The sequence below is a fragment of the Budorcas taxicolor genome, chromosome 1 (genome assembly GCF_023091745.1).
Source record: "Budorcas taxicolor isolate Tak-1 chromosome 1, Takin1.1, whole genome shotgun sequence".
Taxonomy (NCBI): Eukaryota; Metazoa; Chordata; class Mammalia; order Artiodactyla; family Bovidae; genus Budorcas; species Budorcas taxicolor.
Window position 1 is genome coordinate 115,135,820 of NC_068910.1, and position 22,586 is coordinate 115,158,405.

General features: G+C 36.9%; 1 protein-coding gene across 1 annotated transcript in view; it reads right to left on the reverse strand.

The window, feature by feature from the left end:
- Positions 1–22,586, reverse strand: part of CBLB (Cbl proto-oncogene B) — a 218,930-nt gene that overhangs the window by 76,265 nt on the left and 120,079 nt on the right. Inside the window, exons 6-9 of the mRNA XM_052645842.1 lie at positions 21,598–21,719; positions 18,493–18,630; positions 14,805–14,892; positions 11,793–11,924 (exon numbers count right to left, since the gene is read on the reverse strand). Coding sequence (XP_052501802.1) covers positions 11,793–11,924; positions 14,805–14,892; positions 18,493–18,630; positions 21,598–21,719 — 480 coding nt within the window. The remainder of the gene's footprint in view (positions 1–11,792; positions 11,925–14,804; positions 14,893–18,492; positions 18,631–21,597; positions 21,720–22,586) is intronic.

A 22,586-nucleotide genomic window follows, 5' to 3' on the forward strand; every position in this document is an offset into this window, starting at 1 on the left:
TGTAGCCTACCAGGCTCGTCTGTTCATGGGATTTTCCAGGCAAGGGTGCTGGAGTGGGTTGCTATTTCCTTCTCCAAGGGATATTCCCAACCCAGGGATCGAACCTGGGTCTCCCACATTGCAGTCAGACGCTTTACCATCTGAGCCGCCAGGGAAGCCCTGGTGACATGGCTTACACGTCACATAAATCATTTGGAAATGTTTTAGTATAAGCACCTAGAAAACAGGAAATCTTTTAAGACCTAACATACAGTTATCATAACTACAATTAATCTAGCCAATCTAAATAATTAAAGTCATATTACTTTTGAGCACAGTGGCTAGAATGAATAAGCAACTGCATCCCCTACAAAGGATTCCTTAGAACCTCCAAGGTCAGTCTGCATGTTGTCTGGTTAAAGATAACTTCCAGTTTACATGATCTATTTCCTGATAAAGGACAACTGGAAAGATTGTGTTTGGAAAGAGGAGAAAGTGATATGCAATAACAGTATCTTGATGGTACAAGAAAGACTGGGAACAGTTCATCTAAAACTGAACTTAGGTTTTTGGCCATCTTTCCTACCTTCAAGAATAATGCTATACAAATGTGAGAGTAGCTGCTTTATGGGTATATGTCACAAAATATATTTTCTGTTAAGTTTTATCTTTGTTGAGAGTTTACATTAATTACTACGATCAAAATCCAGCTGCAATGTACTTAAATTTTCATTTGCAAACAGAGATCACACAACTTGCCTCTTCCAAAATGACTTCATCCACTACTTTCTCTACAAACTGACTACTGTCATATGAAAATTAGGCTTGACCATATTCTCAAATTTGGTACTCAAATTCTCAAATTTTGGTGCTATTTCAGTACTTCACCCTTGTTTCGTCAGATGGTTGATTAAACACAAAGAGTGTCTTCAACAGACATAAAAATTATCAGAATTGCACCTTAATAATTAAAATAATGCTTCTGTCAACATGCATTTAACGTAAGATGGTAGAACATATGTTAATGAAGAAGAACCAATAAATAACTCCTTCTATCAGCTCCAAAAAATTCACATAATGAGAAAGTTAAGAGGAAGTACTTGGACTCCATCCATTCTGATTTACTCAGTAGATTTCACTTCCTCAAATAAATCCTACCAAACCAAAAGAGACAGAAAGTTAACAGCCAGTTCTACAGTCTCTGAAACTATGTAAGATGCTCATGATAAAATTCTAAGGTTCATTTGGCAACAATAAATACTGCAAGTTTATATATCAGTCACCTTCCATATTCTTTGGTTAAATATTGTTCAGATCTATACTATCTCTTACATACTTTCTTTTATTTTTTTAAAGGTAAATATAATATATAGTACAATTTATTTTGCTCTCTGGATGATTAATTATTTGGAGGCATACTTTAAGGTCAATCACTTCATGCCTTCCAGCAAATACAGCATAAAATGAGGGTCCCAGAAAATACATAGTACTTCATGAGTCCCATTTTGGAATGCATTTTATATTTTTACTTTATGTGCGTTTGTGTTTCCCATCTCGGTAACTTCTAATGTATATTACCGTGCTATGCTTCACATGGATTAGAAGCTACCATAAATCTTTTTTTTTGCAACATGAAACAACTATAAAAAAAATAACTAACCAAGTAGATAAATACACATACATATACTGACAGTACCTTGGGTACAGGCTAAGCATTTTCAGAGCACAATCTATTTCACAAAAACTCAGCAAATTCTTGTTATAAAGAATAAGGGCTTCCCTGGTAGCTCAGTGGTAAAGAATCTGCCTACCAATGCAGGAGACACGGGTTCAAGCCCTGTCAAACCCACGGGTTCAAGCCCATCCACCACAACTCCTGAGCTTGTGCTCTAGAGCCCATGCCCTGCAACAACTGAAGTTCACACACCCTAGACCCCCGTACTCAGCCACAAAAGAGGCCACAGCAATAAGAAGCCTGTGTAGCACAAACACAGAGTGGCCCATGCTCGCCGCAACTAGAGTAAAAGCCCATGTAGCAACAAAGATCGAACACAGCCAAAAATAAAGAACTAAAATTATTTTAAAAAAGAATGAACCAGGAAGCAAACTGGCTCTCCCTGCAGCCAAAGCCCAGGGAGCCTGAAACTACTGGACAAACTGCGGCCAGGACTGCAGGAGACAGCCCGGTGGCCTGGTGCGACCTGCCGCTGGCCCCCATATACATGGGGACTCCCCATATATGCTGTGGACTCCCACCCGCCCCTCCAACCAGAGACCTCGCACAGATTACATCTAATATCCTGGCTGTTTTCGAGGATGGCTACAAGAGACAATCACAGGTCTCCACAGAGCACTGGGTAGGATTCTCTGAGCTATACACGGTAATCAGGAACCCAGAGGCTTCAGTGTTGTCTTCCCTTCTCATTGGCATTTCTGGTGTCCACCTAAGGAGTCTCCTCAGCCAGCCCTGATACACTTGGAAATTAAACAGAGAATCCACTGCATATATTCTTGAAAATTTTCATCATATATGTTCAAAACTTACCATAAGCATAAGGATTTGAAGAGATCAAGCCCTAAGCCTTTGGAGTGGGAGCACTGACTCCAAGACCCTAGACTACCAGAGAACTAACCCTGCTGCTGCTGCTGCTAAGTCGCTTCAGTCGTGTCTGACTCTGTGCGACCCCATAGACGGAAGCCCACCAGGCTCCTCTGTCCCTGGGATTCTCCAGGCAAGAACACTGGAGTGGGGTGCCATTGCCTTCTCCGAAACTAACCCTAGTGGGTATCAAATAGTGAGAACTCACACAAAGGAAACCACTGGAATACAAGACCCAGCATCCCCCAACTACCAACAGCACCCTGTGCAGGATGCCTCATCTAAACAACATCTAAACAACAAACAAAACAAAAATACAAACCCAGTCATCAGCAGACAGGATTAGCACCTCACTCAGCCTTGCCCCTCAGAGAAAAAACAAACAAAAACTCAGCACAAATCTCACCCTACAAGAAGCTTACACAAACCACTGGACCAACCTTAGGAGCGCAGAAACCAAAAGGAAGAAGGAATTCAACCTTGAAGCCTGGGAAAAAGAGACCTCACACACAATAAGTTAAAAAAAAAAAAATGAAAAGACAGAGAAAAACTACAAAAATGAAGGAAAAAACTAGAAACACAGAAGTCCAAATAAATGAAGAGGAAACTACCCGAAAAAGAATTCAGAAAAATGATAGTAAAGATGATCTTAACCTTTGAAAGCAAAATGGAGAAAATGCAAGAATCAATTAACAAAGACCTAGAAGAATTAAAGAATAAACATTCAGAGACAACACAATTACGGAAATTAAAAATACTCTTATCCTCTTCCATCAGAGGTCAAACAGAATAAAAACCACAATCACAGAAAACTAATCAATCTGATCACATGGACCACAACTTTGTCTAACTCAATAAAACTATGAGCCATGACAAGTAGGGCCACCCAAGATGGATGGGTCATGGCAGAGAGTTCTGATTAAAAGTAACAGCTTCTGCACGGCAAAGGAAACTATAAGCAAGGTGAAAAGACAACACTCAGAATGGGTGAAAATAATAGGAAATGAAACAAATGACAAAGGATAAATTTCCAAAATATACAAGCAGCTCATGCAACTCAACAGTAGAAAAACAACCCAATCAAAAAGGGGGAAAAAGACCTAAACAGACATTTCTCCAAAGAAGGCATACAGATGGCTAACAGACACATGAAAATATGCTCAACATCATTCATTATTAGAGAAATGCAAATCAAAACCACAATGAGTTATCACCTCACATCAGTCAGACTGGCCATCATCAAAAAGCCTACAAACAATAATGCTAGAGAGGGTGTGGAGAAAAGAGAATCCTCTTCCACTGTTGATGGCAATGTAAATTGATACAGCCACTATGGAAGATGGTATGGAGATTCCTTAAAAAACTAGGAACAAAACCACCATATAACCCAGCAGTCCCACTCCTAGGTATATACCCTGAGGATTCCAGGGTTGAAAAAGACACATGTATCCCATTGCTCATTGCAGCACTATTTACAATAGTTAAAACATGTAAATAACCTAGATGTCCATCAACATATGAATAGATTAAGAAGTTGTGGTACATATACACAATGGAATATTACTCAGCCATAAAAATGAATGCATTTGAGTCAGTTCTGATGAGGTGGAAGAACCTAGAACCTATTATACAAACTGAAGTGAGTCAGAAAGAGAAAGATAAATATCAGATTCTAACGCACATATACGGAATAGAGAAAAATGGTACTGAGGAATTCATTTACAGGGCAGCAATGGAGAAAAAAAACATAGAGAATAGACTTATGGACATAGGGAGAGGGGAAAAGAAGGTGAGATGTATGGAAAGAGTAACATGGAAGTTTACATTACCATATGTAAAATAGATAGCCTATGGGAATTTGCTCTATAGCTCAGGAAACTCCAACAGGGGCTCTGTATCAACCTAGAGGGGTCTGATGGGGAGGAGACATATGTATACCTATGGCTGATTCATGTTGAGGTCTGACAGAAAACAACAAAATTCTGTAAAGGAATTACCCTTCAATGAAAAAATAAATTAAAAAACAAACAAAAAGAATGAATGAGGACAGTTAATGATGGTATTAGAATAAGTAACACAGAGAGAGAATCTTTAGTTCTGATGTTCTTTTATGGCGGGCAAGGGGAAATGACAGAGATGAATCTAGCCTCTTCTAGTTTTAATTTGGGAGGTCCATGAAAACAGCGACTCAGGAAAGGAGCACAGACACTCTGATCTGGAGGTCTGGACTAGAACCCTATACCAACAAACTCCAACTGTGTGACACTGGGTAAGCCATGTCATCTTATTTGTTGGAGTACAGACATTCTGATGTGGAGGGCTGGACTAGAGCCCTATACCCACAAACTCCAACTGTGTGACACTGGGTAAGCCATGTCATCTTATTTGTTGGGTACAATGAAACAATGCACATTTTAAGGGATATCTGAAAGGTAAAGTAAGAAAAATTAATTCAAAGCTTTGCAAAGTGCTATGCAAATTCTGGTTGTTATGATTACTACAAAAATAGTCTCAGGAACAAAACAAAAGAGGTAAGATAGGTGAGGAAACCGCGGCCATTACATGACTCTCAAAGTGAAAGAGGAGTTTCAGCATTTTATCATGTACTAAGTACTTGTAGTACTAAGCCTAAAAAGTTTCACTGAGGCTAGATATTTGAAGCCTGCTTGCTTTTGAAGGAAGATATATTAAAAGATTATTTCTTAGTGCCTTAAATGTGGTCCTTTGAGCTGACTTCTCACCTCTCAGTTACATATTTCTTCCTATCCAATAATGCTCTCTAAATATGGGACATATATAAATCTCTTTAATCACATGTTAAAATCAGGGCTTATTAATTTTCATCTATTGACTTTTTATGAAGCATTTTGAATATTCCAATATCTTTCCTCTAAATTATTTTGAAAAAATATGCAAGAGGAATAACTAGAAGAAAAAATTAATTTTATTTTTAACTGAATTAAAGTCCTTGGCAGTAATTAAAAACAAGGCTGCATATCCAACTGGCATATATATATATATACACATATATATCCATTTTTCATTTTGGAAGGAAAATTTGAAGAACATAGTTTACAGTCTGTCCTCATCATGAGCTCAGAAGATATCTTCTATATTCTGAAAGGAAAAATCGAATAAAAACAGTTCCTTACTTGACACCTTACATAGTAACCCTGCAACATCACTTCTACATAATGTGCTATTACAAACCAGAAGACATGGAAGAGTTCAGGGTAAAGAAGAAAATGGTTTGTTAATAACCGTGGAACAGTGCAGAAGTGAAACAAAACTCTCCCAAGTTTCACTGCCAAGGATAGAATAGAAATGCCTCACCCACAGTGATATTGCTTCAAAGAATGCCTCTAGAGAGGTGATTACTCAAGCTTACTTAGTATTCTGTGCAAACTCAGGCTTGCTTATTCAATTTATTAAATAACACAGATGTTTCAGAAGGAGAAGAAAATATCTGACACCTCTTTGGAGGCATGACTAATGGGCCATTATGACAGCAATTAGAGTAACCACTTGCAGCTTGAAACAACTGACTGACACCTCTACTGTGCATGTCTTAGGTTTCCATTAATTACATAAACTTTAAGTCTCCGATGAATTTCAATTAAACCAAAGTAGGGCATCAAATGGAAGGAGAAGTTAGTGAAGAGCGACTTGCTAAAGATTCACAATGGCTAAACACAAAATGTTTTATGGTCTGGGTTTAATATTTCCTATTGCACTCTGATTTATCAGAGCTTCTTGGCAGACATGCAGCTTTTAAAATCCTTTTCATGTCAATACACCCAACCAAAGTAGCAGAAAAAAGTAACAAAAATATTTCCCATCCATAATTAAATTTGAAAGATAACAGGATATTCATTTCAAGTGATTATTAGTACTGTGCCCCTCTATAAAATTTTTAGATTTAATTTTAACTTCTTGTGAGTATGGACTGGGTCTTTACTATAGAAGCTCAGACAGAGAAGATGCTCAAAGATTGTTTCCTAAATAAATAACAATGGATTTGAGATACTAAAGAATGATGGATGTCATTCCATGTCAGCTTGTACCAAGCAAGTTAAAGGATATCAAATTATTCTTGTGCACAATTAAGTTTGAAAACCCAATTTTTTCTCTCGGAAAAACAAGCATATAGAAACCAAAACACTGTCTTTAAAGTCACAAAACACATTCTAGCCCTTTACCATTTTGAATAAGGAAAAAGTTAAAAAAAAAGAAAAAAGACACACATTACTACATGTAATCATATCCAGAGAGTCACATAACATTTCCAATTACATCTACAAGCTTATATACAATGTTTTGCAGCACAGTATAGAACTATAGAAAAGTCCCATACTTGTGTTCATTTGTCCTCACTTTGACAGTCAATTAGGTTAAATTCAGTGAGCAGCTCACTCATGTGAGGAGTTAGTTTAGCTGATGTTTGTTAACTGTTTTAACTAGATTCACTGTATAAGACCTTTGTTTTTATTAAATAACAGGGGTATTTTGCAATAATGTGTTTAAAAGGTTGTCAAATACTGCAGTCCATACAAAACTATGAAAGCTGTCAAAACAGATTTTTTGTTTGGCAGCAAGAAGCACTGAGTGAAATCTATATGTACATGTAGAAATATTCAGGTTATCCAAAAGTGGAAATGTTCACAAGTTGAAGGTTCTTTAACGACTAAATTTTCACTGAGATACAGACTGCTGAATATCACTTTGAAATTCCCAAATGTTGACCCAACAACAGTTCTCTTTGGGGTAGAGAAAACTTGAACCAGAGATCACTGTGCATGTCTATTGGTGTTAAACAAAAAGCAATAAATAGAAACTTGGTCTTCCTGGCTATAGGTTTAGTACCAATAATACTGCCAGCAATATAAAAAAGTGCAAAAAAAACCAAAATGTGAAAAGTTGAAGGGAATCACTCAGCAGCGACTGAATGGAACAAATGGAGCTGAGGCTTGAAATTCTTAGAATTCATTCACAGATCTGGAGCATGCTAAAGAGTCTTTGAAAAGACTACAGATACATTTCAGAAGAGAAATGGACAGAATGGAGACATTACGGAGGCTTTTTGACAATTGATCTTCAATATCAATGTCTTTTAACTTGTCATCTTAGTTCTGGGCATCCCAGGTGGTGCTAGTGGTTAAGAATCTGCCTGCCAAAGCAAGAGACATAACAGACACTGACTGGTTCAATTCTAGGTTGGGAAGATCCTCTGGAGGAGGGCACGGCAACCCACTCCAATATTCTTGCCTGGAGAACCCCATGGACAGAGGAGCCTGGAGGGCTACAGTCCATAGGGTCACAAAGAGTTGGACATGACTGAAGCGATTTAGCACAATCTTAGTCCTAGTGTTCTCTTTTCTTTATATTATCTAGCATACAAAAGTGAAGTCGCTCAGTCATGTCAGACTCTTTGTGAACCCATGGACTGTAGCCTACCAGGCTCCTCCATCCACAGAATTTTCCAGGCAAGAGTACTGGAGTGAGTTGCCATTTCCTTCTCCAGGAGATCTTCCCAACCCAGCAATCGAACCTGGGTCTCCCGCATTGCAGGGAGATGCTTTACCATCTGAGCCACCAGGGAAGATCTTAAGAATCTGCCCAGCAAAGCAGGAGACATAACAGACATTGGTTCAGTCTTAGGTTGGGAAGATCCCCTGGAGGAGGACATGGCAACCCACTCCAGTATTCTTCCCTAGGAAATCCCACAGACGAGGAGTCTGGCAGGCTACAGTTCATGGGGTTGCGAAGAGTTGGACACAACGTAGGCTTCCCTGTGGCTCAGCTAGTAAAGAATCCACCTGCAATGCAGTTCGATCCCTGGGTTGAGAAAATCCCCTGGAGAAGGGAAAGGTTACCCACTCCAGTATTCTGGCCTGGAGAATTCCATGGACTATACAGTCTACGGGGTCACAAAGAGTTGGACACGACTGAGAGACTTTCACTTTCACTTTTCACTATGAGACTAAATAACATGCAGATTACAGAGACATATACAAAAATGTATCAGAAAAATACTTATTAATCATTAAACATCCTGTGTGGGAAGAATTTTAAAGATGCTGAAATACTGCCTTTGCATATTTTTCATTAACCTATATACAAAATTCTATGATTATATTGAGATTGAGATTAGTCGCTCAGTCGTGTCCGACTCTTTGCGACCCCATGGACTGTAGCCTACCAGGCTCCTCTGTCCATGGGATTCTCCAGGCAATAGTACTGGAGTGTATTGCCATTCCCTTCTCCAGGGGATCTTCCCGACCCCGGGATTGAACCCATGTCTCCTGCATTGTAGACAGATTCTTTACTGTCTGAGCCACATCACTAGTGACATGAGTGTGATTTATTTTGATTATTTCAACTTTCTAAGCACTTTCAAATTTGTCAATTTTTTTTTCCTACTTAACTTACTCAACTACTACTTTATTACTACTTTTTCACATAGCTTCTCCTAAAATTTTACTGAGACAATCTTTAGCACTTGACAATTTATGTACTTCCTCAATCTCTAAGACTAAGAAGTACTAAAGAATTAAAAAAAAAAAAAGAAAAAAATTTCAAATATGAGCAATTACAAATTGACTGAACCTATCTTAATATAAGGCCATTAGATCAATATGGAAAATCATAAAGAAGAACGGTACCACTTGGAGACTACAGAATAAAACATAGAAAAGCTGCGGCGATGTAAAGGGCGAAGGATTAATAACACAGCCATGACGACTGGGAAACCCCCCTGTGTCCTTGCACATAACAAACCTATTGCAAGGAGTGCACAGACTCATTAAATACATATCACTGGCCCTGGAGTTTTAAAGATTAGTTTCATTTAAGAAGAATATAGAAACTAAAATAAGTAAAACCTCTTTGTTTTACATTCAGCTCCACTCTTTCACTTACTCTGAGCCATAAGGTAAACAGCTATTTTGAATGACACTGTAAATGATAATCTTTACTAACCAAAGGTTTCCACCAACATAGTGGGAACTTCCTCTGAACTTCCAAACGCTAAGTTTCAAGATGAAGATGCTACGTCCTGCAATATGCTTGCATTTGTATGCTCCAAGCCCAGGACCACAGAGAAGGGGCTGAAGTACACAGGCCATCTGTGGAGGTAGAGTGCTGGGAGCCTGGACCAGCCTAAAATTCTGGTTTTCTTTAGGGAGAAAAGCAAACTTTTCCTTTCTTCAAACCTATAAGAACCATACTACTGTACTGAAGACGTAACTCAATCTAAAGGGCTTGACAAACATATTTGGCCTCTGTCAGTTTAATACTTGCCCTGAAATACTTAAAGCAAATAATCTTAAAGTGGTCCCCTCCCTGTCAGCCAGGCACTGAGTTAATAACATCTCTATAATATTTTCTACTGATACATTTGAAATCCATTTGCAAACTGACAGTTTTATCTTCTACCAGTGTAACTAAATTTATTGAAACATTTATTTTTAAAAAAAGGCACTGCTATGCTGCAGAACTATTATTTGTTAACATAAACAGCAATCAAGTAACTTTATGTTGCGAGTTTGCTGATGCGATACTGGGCATTGCTTTTCCTCCAACTTCTCCCTGTCCTACACAAAATTCACAAGCATCATGAAGGGATAAAGGGAAATGAGGGCAAGGAAAACCTCAGGTAAAATATAAATCAAATGCATATTGAAAGACAGCCATGTAGGGAGGTTGAACAATTTTTACTAACGAAGGAAAGATGTCTGGGAGCTCAGAAATGGCTCTGTAAATGTAAATCAATTGTAATTCATTTCCCAGTTCTTCCTCTTTTTCTTCATCCATTTTTAAAAGTTCCCCAAAGGTAAAAAGAGGCCCTCTTCATAAGAATGCGAAAATGTGAAAATCATTAATATTCTATCATCAAGTAATGAGCTCAACAAACATCAATGCTCCTTTGATCCCCTGAGGCCATCCTTCCTGAGGAAATACACAGGTTCTGGGCTGGAAAGGTTCAGAAATATGGATACTCATGATAACTCTCAACTGCAAATTTTTTTACAGGCTTGAAAGTTTAATGATTTGTTTTCTAAATCCAATCAACCATACTGACTTCAACACTGACTATGTTAAAACAGAGTAGCTAAAAAAGTGCTTGAGCAAAATATTCTGTGAATCCTCCAAATACACAAAACTAGAAATCTGTCCAAAGATCTATTTTAAAATCTCCAACCTTTATTACAGATAAAGAAATATTTCAAAGAAGCCCTTGGGGAAACCAATTATTTTCTAGGTCTTATTCTAAAACAGCAAATCAATTTCTATTTATTGAATGCCTACAGAATGGAAGGCAGCTTTGGCTTGTAAATTGGAAATTTTAGTGACTAAAGGAACTATGGACATTTGGGAAACTTTCTGTCTGATTCTCCTGTTTTAGCCTTACAGAGCAATTGGAGACATACGTGAGACAGGAGCCATACCTTCTCAAGAGAAGTGTTGCAACATCAACATAAGATTTATCTACTAGGGTCTACTTTGCTTGAGAAGCTGATCTACTATAAATAGAATCTGGGCTACAATAAATAAATACAGTTAGTTTGCAACACTGGTGATATTCTGAAATCAATAGTGTTATAGAAGCAGAACTACTTATGATTAATATTATAAGATTAAGTTATTTTACTTTTATATATTAAATAAATAATAGTGAAAGAAAGGGCTTCCCTGGAAGCTCAGCTGGTAAAGAATCCACTTGCAATGCAGGAGACCCTGGTTAGATTCCTGGGTTGGGAACACCCCCTGGAGAAGGGATAGGCTACCCACTCCAGAATTCTTGGGCCCCCCTGGTGGCTCAGATGGTAAAGAGTCCACTTGCAACGTGGGAGACCTGGGTATGAGCCGTGGGTCGGAAAGATCCCCTGGAGGAGGGAATGGCAACCAACTCCAGTATTCTTGGCTGGAGAATCCCCACAGACAGAGAGGGCTACAGTCCATGAGGTAACAAAGAGTAGGACATGACTGAGCAACTAAGCACAGCATGGCACAAGGAAAACATGAAAACCCAACAAAAAGTCAAACTGTAAAAGTGAAAGACTCAAACATATGAGATTTTTAAAAAATCAACCGTTCAAACAAACACTTATCAGTATGACTTTTTGAATCCTTAAGATGAAGAAAACTGAAAAAAGACATATTCATAGGGAATGTAAGGAAGACATTAATGTGACTAATTAAATCTTGACTATACCTGCCAGGCTGTAAGACAAGAGGTGCACATCAGGTGCCCACAAGGCTCGATCTTGACATCCTTGTCGTTCTCAGCACAAATCTTACATAGCTGGAAAGTGGAACCCATCTCACAATATAATTCATATTGTTCCTGGAATTGGGGGAGCAAAAAAGGTAATGTTAATGTATTTTTTTGCATGAACTGATAAGACTGAATTTTCTCAAATACCATGACTCACAGTAAATTCCTCATACTTGATTCTGTCAGATCAAACGGCCATTTAAGATATTTTTTAAATTGGTAGTCACAATTTGGTCTATAAAATTAAAAAGATTTTATCAGCAACTGTGTAAGCTTTTTTAATACTTTGGATTATTTAACATTTTGTACTGTTCCTTTAGGAAGGTACCTGCATCAACAGGGTGATTTAAGAGACAAACGTATGGTTTTAAATTCAATAAAAAACAATACTTTTCTCTGTAAATACTAAATACTCACCTAATTTTAATGTCAAAACTGCAATACAGTTTTGACAAAACTGAAATACTGACAATTTTATTTCTTAGACATCTATCTAGGAAACTTCAGGATGGAAAATTTGCCAAGATCTTTCTGCATGCTATGTACTGTTGTCCACATTTACTATGTCATATAATCTCCAAAGTATAATAAGATACACTGAATTAAAAAAACAACCTGAGGCTCAGTAGTATAAATTATTTACCTAAAATTCTATATTAAACCCCTATTTGCATACTCTTTTCCCAGTCTAACATGATCAAAAACCTAATCATTTCAGCTACCAAAAACTGTTTTATTAAAAATCTATTCTCTTTATTCACTAGTTTAGATGCTTTCGGCATAGTTAAATTCTCAATGTTCAAATAATGAAAAGATCTCTGTCACAAAGAAGATTCAGATACACTGGTAAGTATAGAGAAAGTATGAACAGAGAGTGTTACTTACTAGGGATACAAAGAAAAGGGGTTACTGAAACAAAAATTTGTTTAAATAAGGCAATGTGTTAGTCTAGTAAGTATGTACTACATAAATGGCCTTGGACAGGATGAATAAATGACAATATTTAATCCCTAGCCTAGCGAAAGATCTTACAATCTCAGTGAGAAAAAATATATATGTAGAAACACATAGATACACACACCCATATACTCACTCATTCATATATAAATTCTGTCTTCCATGGTATATGTGTGACTATATAATTTTAAAATAAATTAAGGGAAAGAGTAGATCAAGATGGAAAAGAAGTACAAAGTATCATATATATGACTGAAATCCCTAAAATATTAGATAAGTATCTATGTGTGTGTGTCCTCTGTCACTTCAGTCGTGTCTGGCTCTTTGCGACCCTATAGACTGTAGCCCGTATATTGGTTATGCAATTCAATGGGCCAATTTACAATTAACAAAAAATTTAAAATATGATACAATCACACTTGCAGAAGCCAATGCAACCTAAGAGGTAAGCTATTCAAATATTTATGAGTAGTTTAAGAGAATGATACTACTCCTGAATATGAATTTTAAAACAATTTTTAAACAATGGCTTTATAATAAGGAATTGTCTCCTGTGTCTTTTTACATACATTAGAAAACACAGAATCAGTACATAACTTTTTAAATGGCTTTCATATATTAAAGTTTTAAAACTGCCCAAAATAGTACACATGTCAACAAGTATATTTTAAATATCAAAACCATTGAAATCTGAAGAAGCAGAAATGAAAAATTATCTACTGTTTTCCCTAAAACTGATCATTTGGTTTTATTACAGTTTTATTATTACAAAAAGCACAAAATATACAAATTATAAAATTTTTAAAAAAATTTTAACTACAGCTACATAATATTGGAAGTTCTCTCTCAAAGACTGTTGCCAAATTAGTGTTTTTCATTTTTACTTTTTTAAAGTGCATTCACATGTTCACAAATGATAATTTTTATTTATAAAATTGAAGTTACATAATGTCATTTTACAAAATCAAATGTTACATAATTAAGCTTTACATAACTTTTTTACATAATAAGATGCAGAAGTTCCCATGTGAGTGTTCAGAGCTACCTTCCTCTTAAAGACTTTACAAGATAATGAAGTATGAGTATACTATGGTATTTAACCTAAGACTGAATATAGCTATTTGGTATACTGTAATTGGACTGACGCTAAAGCTGAAATTCAAATACTTTGGCCACCTCATGCAAAGAGTTGACTCATTGGAAAAGACTCTGATGCTGGGAGGGATTGGGGGCAGGAGCAGAAGGGGACGACAGAGGATGAGATGGCTGGATGGCATCACCGACTCGATGGACATGAGTTTGAGTGAACTCCGGGAGTTGGTGATGGACAGGGAGGCCTGGCGTGCTGCGATACATGGGGTCGCAGAGTCGGACACAACTGAGTGACTGAACTGAACTGAATATTTCATTTTTAAGAAAAATGCTAAAGTGAACATCCAGGTGTACAGATCTTTGTGTGTATATTCAAGTGATATGTATATGGAATCTAGAGTCAAACATGTTTAGGTTTTGGTAACTATTGAATATCACCCTCAAGAAAGACTTTACCAAGTTACCCGCCCCCCACCCCCTGCCGCCAAGTCACAACCTATGAGGGTGCCAACAGTGGATTTACAAGAATACAATTTATTGTCTCCAATAGGTTTCAATTACTCATTTGACTCTAAAAACTAATGCATACAATTATTCTAATCCTCCCTGAAGTTTTCTAAAGTTAAATGTCTCTCCTTTCCTATCGATCTGCCTATCTACAGATTTATCAATTTCCCCACATAAATGTCAGTATTATATTGGAAGCAGAAAGATTAATAAGAGATTTTTATCCAAAAAATGAAGAAAGTTCTATAATTTCTTTTCAAACACTCTTAGAATTCCTTAAATATATTTTGCATTAAATATCTGTACATGACTTTACCAATTATTAAGAATGTTATTTCAAAGGCATGACAGATACTTATTAATTTTAAATATGTCTCCAGAAATTGTCCTTACCTGTGTAACTTTTATATGATCATGGGGTGTAGGTTCACATAATCCAGTTAAATCAGGATTATAACTCCTCCCATCAGGATAAAGATAGCTGAATTATAAACAGAAATTTTATTTACATAACTACATACAAGTCTTAATTGCCTCTAAGGTTATGTAATCAGATTCTTCTATATTTAAATGCACATTTAGATGTCTCCTTTTTATGTATCTTACATCAAGAATTTATTCTATCACTGTTTCCATAATACTACAAGTTATTTTTAGGAAATTTAAAATCTAGGAAACAAAAGAAATATACAATGAATATGGACTCAGCCATTAAGCAATCACTTTCAATTAAATACCTTCACTATATGTATTGGAGAAGGAAATGGCAACCCACTCCAGTATTCTTGCCTGGAGAATTCTATGGAGCCTGGCAAGCTGCAGTCCATGGGGGTCACAAGAGTTGGACATGACTGAGTGACTGACACTTCCACTGGTTACTCATGTTCTATTCCAAAATACTCAGAAAATATACCTATTTGCAATTATTACGTCTTTCACATGAAGCACAATTAATGTTACATTTTACACTATGCTTAGTACCACTACAAAACAAAAATAGAATTAAAGCCCACAATTTTCTCGTAAAAGTTATCCAAACATTTTTGTGGTGTTTTCTTTCTCTAGTTTCCCATTCCCTTTCTGTTTCACCTTCCATTTACCCTGGCACACATACATACGTGCACATACACAAAGGTTACAACTCTAGGTTTCATTTATTTCAAATGAAGCTACCAACAGAATGGTTTATAAACGTAAGGTTCCATTTCTAGAGAGAATCAAAATAAGAACTTAAATTATCATGCCATTTGCTGTGCTAAACCAGTGCTTAATTATTAAGAAATCCATCTTTAAAAATGAAGCTGACCATGTTGGTAAGCACCTATATTAGATTAGGAAATAAGTAACACTACTGCTGGATTTCATCAGTTCATTAAGTTACAGGTGATTTTGTTTATTAACTTTTTGTTTTAGATTTTTGAATGATACCTTAAGAATATAATACTACAGTGGTGAATAAAGGGCAAAACTATACAACAACTATTGTGTGAAGTAACAAAAAATATTTATCCATAAATAGTCTATAAATTTGTTAGTGTTTAAAATTCTACAAGAAAACCAGGAAAAAATAAACCTAGAGGACAGACAATTCTCATATGGTAAGAAGAAAATCAGTGAGCGGGTTTTTTTTGTTGTTGTATTTTTAAGATTTAGGAAAAGGAGTTCGGAGAAAGCAATGGCACCCCACTCCAGTACTCTTGCCTGGAAAATCCCATGGACGGAGGAGCCTGGTGGGCTACAGTCCATGGGGTCGCTAAGGGTCAGACATAACTGAGCGACTTCACTTTCACTTTTCACTGCATGCATTGGAGAAGGAAATGGCAACTCACTCCAGTGTTCTTGCCTGGAGAATCCCAGGGACGGGGGAGCCTGGTGGGCTGCTGTCTATGGGGTCGCACAGAGTCGGACACGACTGAAGCGACTTAGCAGCAACAGCAGCATAGGGGTAGGATAAAATGCTACAAACGTTACAGAAGTGATAAGCAAAAGTTGGTAACTTTCTTTTTATACTTGTTCACCACACTTCAAAAATGTTGAATTCTAGGGAGAATTCAGAAATAAAAGATTACAAAATGACAATAATTTTGCAAGAGAACAGGTTTAAAAATTCTGTATAGGAGCAATTCAATGATTATGGTCTTCAATACTGCTGCTGAGTCCCTTTCAATGGTACTGAAGGAATAAGGAATCTTGGCTAGTTATCAAAGTAAACTTCTTTATCACTTATGTCCAACAATATCAGATTAACTATAAGGAAAGGACAAATGAACCTGACAGTTGGAAATAGTTGGACAGATGATATCCTGTGTTTTTACTGATCTTTGGTTGTTGCTGTTGTTTCATGTCTGACTCTGCAATCGCATAGATTGTGGCCAGCCAGGCTCCTCTGACCACGGGATTTCCCAGGCAAACATACTGCAGTGGGTTGCCATCTCCTTCTCCAGGGCATTTTTTGGACCCAGGGATCAAACCCAGGTCTCCTGTATTGGCAGACAGACTCTACCTCTGAGCTACCAGAAAAGCCCACAATATAAATAAGATATATCAAAATTAGTCCATTCACAGATTTGCCCACTTGTGATCTCTTTTTATAAATTAAAACTCTGATGTACATTTTCTTCAAAGCAAAAATCCTGTTACAGTGGATAGAAAGCCACACATATGAATCCTTGATGTACTAGAGGTAAGGTATAAATAACGGAAGAGCAAATTTATAATTAAAAAAAGGAGAAATACAGACTTTTAGTACCAGTTTGCCATTCATTCTTACATAACTATATCTTAAAATTTCACAACTTCTATCCATTCACATGGAGCCCATCACTTTTCTTTTTTTTGTTCTTACTTTGGCAAAGTAACATTTTGCTACGGAAACTATTTTCTTTTTCTGGTAGACTTCCCCCTCTCAGGTTTCTATCACAGGAATATAGTCAATATTTTACAGTAACTATAAATGGAGCCGAATGAGCACCGAAGAATGGGCACTTTCAGACTGCAGTGCTAGAAAAGACTCTTGAGACTCCCTTGGACAGCAAGGAGATCAAACCAATAAATCCTGAAGGAAATCAACCTTAAAAATTCATTGGAAGGACAGATGCTGAAGCTGAAGCTCCAATACTTTGGCCCCTGATGCAAAGAGCTGACTCACTGGAAAAGACTCTGAGGCTGGGAAAGATTGAGGGCAGGAGGAAAAGGGGACAACAGCGGATGAACTGTTTGGATGGCATCACTGACTCAACGGACATGAGTTTGCACAAACATCAGGAGAGGGTGAAGGACAGGGAAGCTGGGCATGCTGCAGTCCAAGGAAAGAGTCAGACATGACCGAGTGACTGAGCAACAACAACAACAAACGGAGCATAACCTTTAAAAATTGTGAATCATACTGGTCACCTGTAACATTTAACATTGTACCTCACTTATCCTTTAATTAAAAAAAAGACAAAAGAGAGGAAGTGAAAGAGGAGGGCGGGAGAGAAGCAAGGCATGTTTCAGAGACACAGGAGCAGAGTGCTCCCCAGGGAAATGAAATTCCAGGCCTCTTGAATAACCAGTTGTATTTTTCTGAGACAGAAGAGCAGATGGATGGCTCTTTGGGGGTGGTTGCTTTTGTGAGCTGTCTGTGGCAATCCCACAATGGGAGCTTCTTTGCAACTTTACTAACAGTCTAAGAACAGAGCCTATCAGAATCTGCCCATGATCCCAACAGCAGGATTAAAAGACCCTATACTGACTGAGAGTACAGATTGGGAGCACAGGAGCAGAGCTAGCTATGGAACAATCAAATAATCATTCTGCTCATCCACTCTCCAACTAATGTATTTTCTAATATCTCTAAGGAAATATTGCGATCTGAAGGTTGTGAGGACCATGCCAAAAAAAAAAAATCAAATAATTCGGTTACTTTAAATTGACTATTTTAAGAAATGAACAGTAAAATCTAAGGATCATCCATTTCTTAGTTTTAAAATAAAAACCAGTCACACCATCAGCCTCACTGTCCATGCCAACCATCAAAAGGAGCCTCTATCTTCCACATCTGTGAACAATAAACACTCCAACTCCCATGTCTCATACTCACAATCCTTCCCTGCTGCCATCAATCAAGGCTTGAAATAAGGGCTTGTTGTGCGGTATGGTCTGTAAGATATTGCCATCCCCTGTCACATAGCCAATGGCCCACTGCCCCAGCCTGGTGCAGCTTAACCGGAAAATGTAGCTGTGAAACATAAGAAAATTATGTTTAAACACTTTCAAAATGTCTGCTCGCTAACTACTATCAAACAATTGTTAGATTTTTCTTAAGCAAAATAAACAAAGTCATTTAGGATTTCTATCTTCAAACTTATTTTTACACTTTTCTCCTTCTCCATTTACTGATCTGCGAAAGAAATAATGATAGTAATTCCATTTAAATATTGCTAGAGTTCTGTGAAAAAATAATCGAAGTTGTAAACCATCAAATAATTTACTACCATCATCATTAGAGGTTTGCTCTGCATGAAAGTGCTGGTGGTGCGAAACAGCTGTGACATTTTTGGAAAGCAAAAATAAAGGAAGTAAAAATTAATTTGGCTAGCTCAGACAGAAATGGAGCCAGTCTATTATGGAATTCAATACATTCTTTTGTCACTTTTTAACACTTTTAGGTGTTAAAAACTTGTTTAAAAATAATACTTTTCTTTCAAGTATTACAGCCATTCATGTTTAAACAAAAGATCAAAGAGCTGAACTATATTAATGGGAAAACAAACTAGGTAAGTTCATGGTCTCCCCCTAATCCTGTCAAGTTCAGTGTCTTGTGATAGGAAATAAAAATAGTTCTAAAATATAAAATAAATTAATGACAATGTCAGAAGACACTGACTTGGTTTTAAATTCATTATTATTTACTATGATTAGCGAATTATCAACTTATTACACTTTATAGCATTTCCCTGAATTTAAGTGTATTACACTCAATCTTACTCATGATATCCATATCTGGATTTTATAACACCTTAAGCAGATCAAAAGTAGGCCAACTTAAGCTATATTTGAGTACCCTGATTGCTATATGTATGTGGTAGAAATAAGCATCTGTTCATTACATTAGCTATTGATCAAACAAGTACTGTAATAAAAACTTTAACAGATAATTTAGCATATACAACAGCTACACAGCCATTAGATTTACTGTACTGCAATGTGGTTTCATCTTTGAAGAAAACTGGGCTCTTTAAAGAAAGGAAGAAGTGATTTTCATATTGGTTTTGGAACTGTTGGAAAGGACTTTTCAAGAAGTCTAAAAACATTCTCCTAGAAAGCTGAAAAATAAATATCAACCTCTCAGCATCCTTAATCATAATCATCCAAAATAATTCCACACAGACATGACTGTCAGTTGAATCCAAATAAAGTACAACCTTAAGAACTCAAATGTCCTTGAAATATACCCAACTATTTTCTTTACCGTGAAGCCAAAGAGATGAGCCATTTTCTGAGAGAAAGGACCACTCCAGCAAATATTTATTAAAATCATTTGGCTGTTCACTGAATATTCCTAAACACATTTAAATACCCTATCACATGTACATACAACAGTTTACCACAGACTGATCATTTCATCACTGATGAAAACTTAGAAGAAATAACTGATACAAGGCAAGAAGGGAAAGAAAAGAAGACATCCTTTCAGAGAGCACTATCTTAAAAGCACTATTCGAATGGTGATGAGTTCTGGCTTTCATTAATACTTCCAACATGGTCATTAATTATCTCCAAGATCTTGAACAAGAGAACACAAAAAGGACCCACTTTATTATTTTTTTTAGAACTGGAGATAATTTCCCAAATGACTTCTATGTTAAATCTGTATGATAGAATGATTCCAATGGTATTGTATCTTTCAAATCATACTCCAGGAACAAGATGATGCTTTGATGCCAATCAAGAGAGCAAAACTCATGGAAAAATTTGGTTATGAGAGATCCCTGAATGAAACAAAATGACGCACCTAAGCCACTGTCAATGTGCACAATAACTGACCTGCTCTTGTAGGCACAATGAGAACCAGTTCTCAGTCTAAACCCGTGACTCCACAGGAGCCACACTGCTTTCTGTACCTACAACCACCTTCTAATATGCAATAGAAATTCTTAGAAATATAAGAGGTGGAAATTTTTCCATTATGGTAAAGAGGGAAGAAATCATCCATAACTGACCATTTGAAAAGACTTTCTTAAAGGACAAATGACATTCGCACTAAAAATCAAATAAAAACGGTATCAGAAGAAAAAGGTAGACTTGAAAAATACTCAACTTCTAAAATGAAATGACCCCATATAAACATCAGTGCTCTCATGGACAATGGGATGGTGTCTCCTACTAAATGCTTTAAGTAAGGTAGGGCAGTCTCATTGTCATGACCATCACATCCAGCAGACTGCATGCCACAGCACAAATGCCTACTATGTGCCTGGCCCATTTCTAGACTGGCTGTGGGGAAAATGTCTGCACCAAGGGAGAGAGATTTTCTGACCCCACATATGCCATTAATAAAGTCTGCTCTCTTAGACAAAGCCAGAGAGGCTGATCACACAGGTAAGCTCTGTGAGTTTCATTCCATTTCAACACCAGGCATGAGGGATTATGGAAGAAGTTCTCAAGGACATGACACTCCTTGGGAGTGTTAGCAACAGGTTTATATGGTTATGAACTTGCTACACATTCATCATGTATCTGTACACTTACATGTACTTATATGCATTAATACGTATTTATACGTAATTACATGATTATCATAGAACCAAACTGAATGTCTTGAAAAATACCCTAAAATAATGAACATGAAACTGATTTGTCATTAGCACAGTATTCAAGAACTCAAATATACAATTCTATACACAAACACATGTCATAAAAAGGGTTAATATCCTAATATCTTATTCCAATTTTAAACTCTGAGACTTATTCTCTAAATTCATCAAATTACATATTACCATATCCTCTTTCACTTTATGAACATTAAGTTTCAGAACAAGCATAACATACCAATTTGAGTAACTGAATTAGGAAGCACTGTTTTGGTCTATTAGCATTTCCCTCCCCTCAACCCCATGTGGATAACTGATTTACTTAGGAATGAACCACCGAGGACTTTCCATTTTTACATACATCACATAATATTACTGCCAAAAAGTCTTACCTTCCGGGTTTGGTGCTGTATTTCTGTAGCCGTGCTTTTACTTCATCATATGTGAGAAATGCCATGTAACCCGGATGTGTTACAGCTAAGAAATTCCAATTCCGTAAAATAGAACCCCAAGGCTAAAAGTATAAGTAAATTAAAAGATTACCTAGAGAATATCAACTATCATTTACACACCAAGCCATTATTTAATACACATACTAAAATTCTCCTGGATATTTTTAAAGTGAATATGAGTTTACATGGCTTAGGTCAACTTATATTATCCAAAAGCAAACATAAAACTACTTACTTTCATTTTGGAGAAATATAATTATGCAGAAAACAGATTTTAGGAAAAAAAAATATTGAAAGCAAAAAGGAAAACCACATAATCTCTTTTCCACATATTCTATTCCCAATACAGCAGTTGCGATCATTTTGAAACATAAACCACAAAACCCGTTGGTTCAAAACTCTCCAACTTTGACTAAAAGCCAAAGTTCTTATAAATAGCCTAGAAGGACCTTACGGGGTTGAGACCCAGTTCCCCTGTATCCCCATCTGCTGTGACTCTCTCACATTCTGCCTTTCCTCTAGATCCGCGGATCACACTGCTGCTGGCTTGAACATAATTATACTCTCTCACCTCAGAGCCTTTGAATGTGCTGATCCCGCTACCTGAATTCTTCAAGTATGCATGTGACTCCTTCCTCTTCAAACATCTTTTCCTCAACACAGCCTTCTCAGACCGAAATCACTACTTCTCATCTCATGCCTCATCTCTCTGTGTGTCTGTTTTATTCACTACTCTAACATTTAGACATCACATTTTGTAAAACAAAAGACTATCATGGAATATAAGTGATTTGGCAAAGTCTACACACTGACCCTAAGCTACATAAGAACAAGGAACATGCCTGTCTTGCTTCCCAAAGGGAGACCAGCACTAAAGCAGCATCAGAGCAGAGCAACCAGGACAGCTGCTGTGAAGAGCCTATCTGATG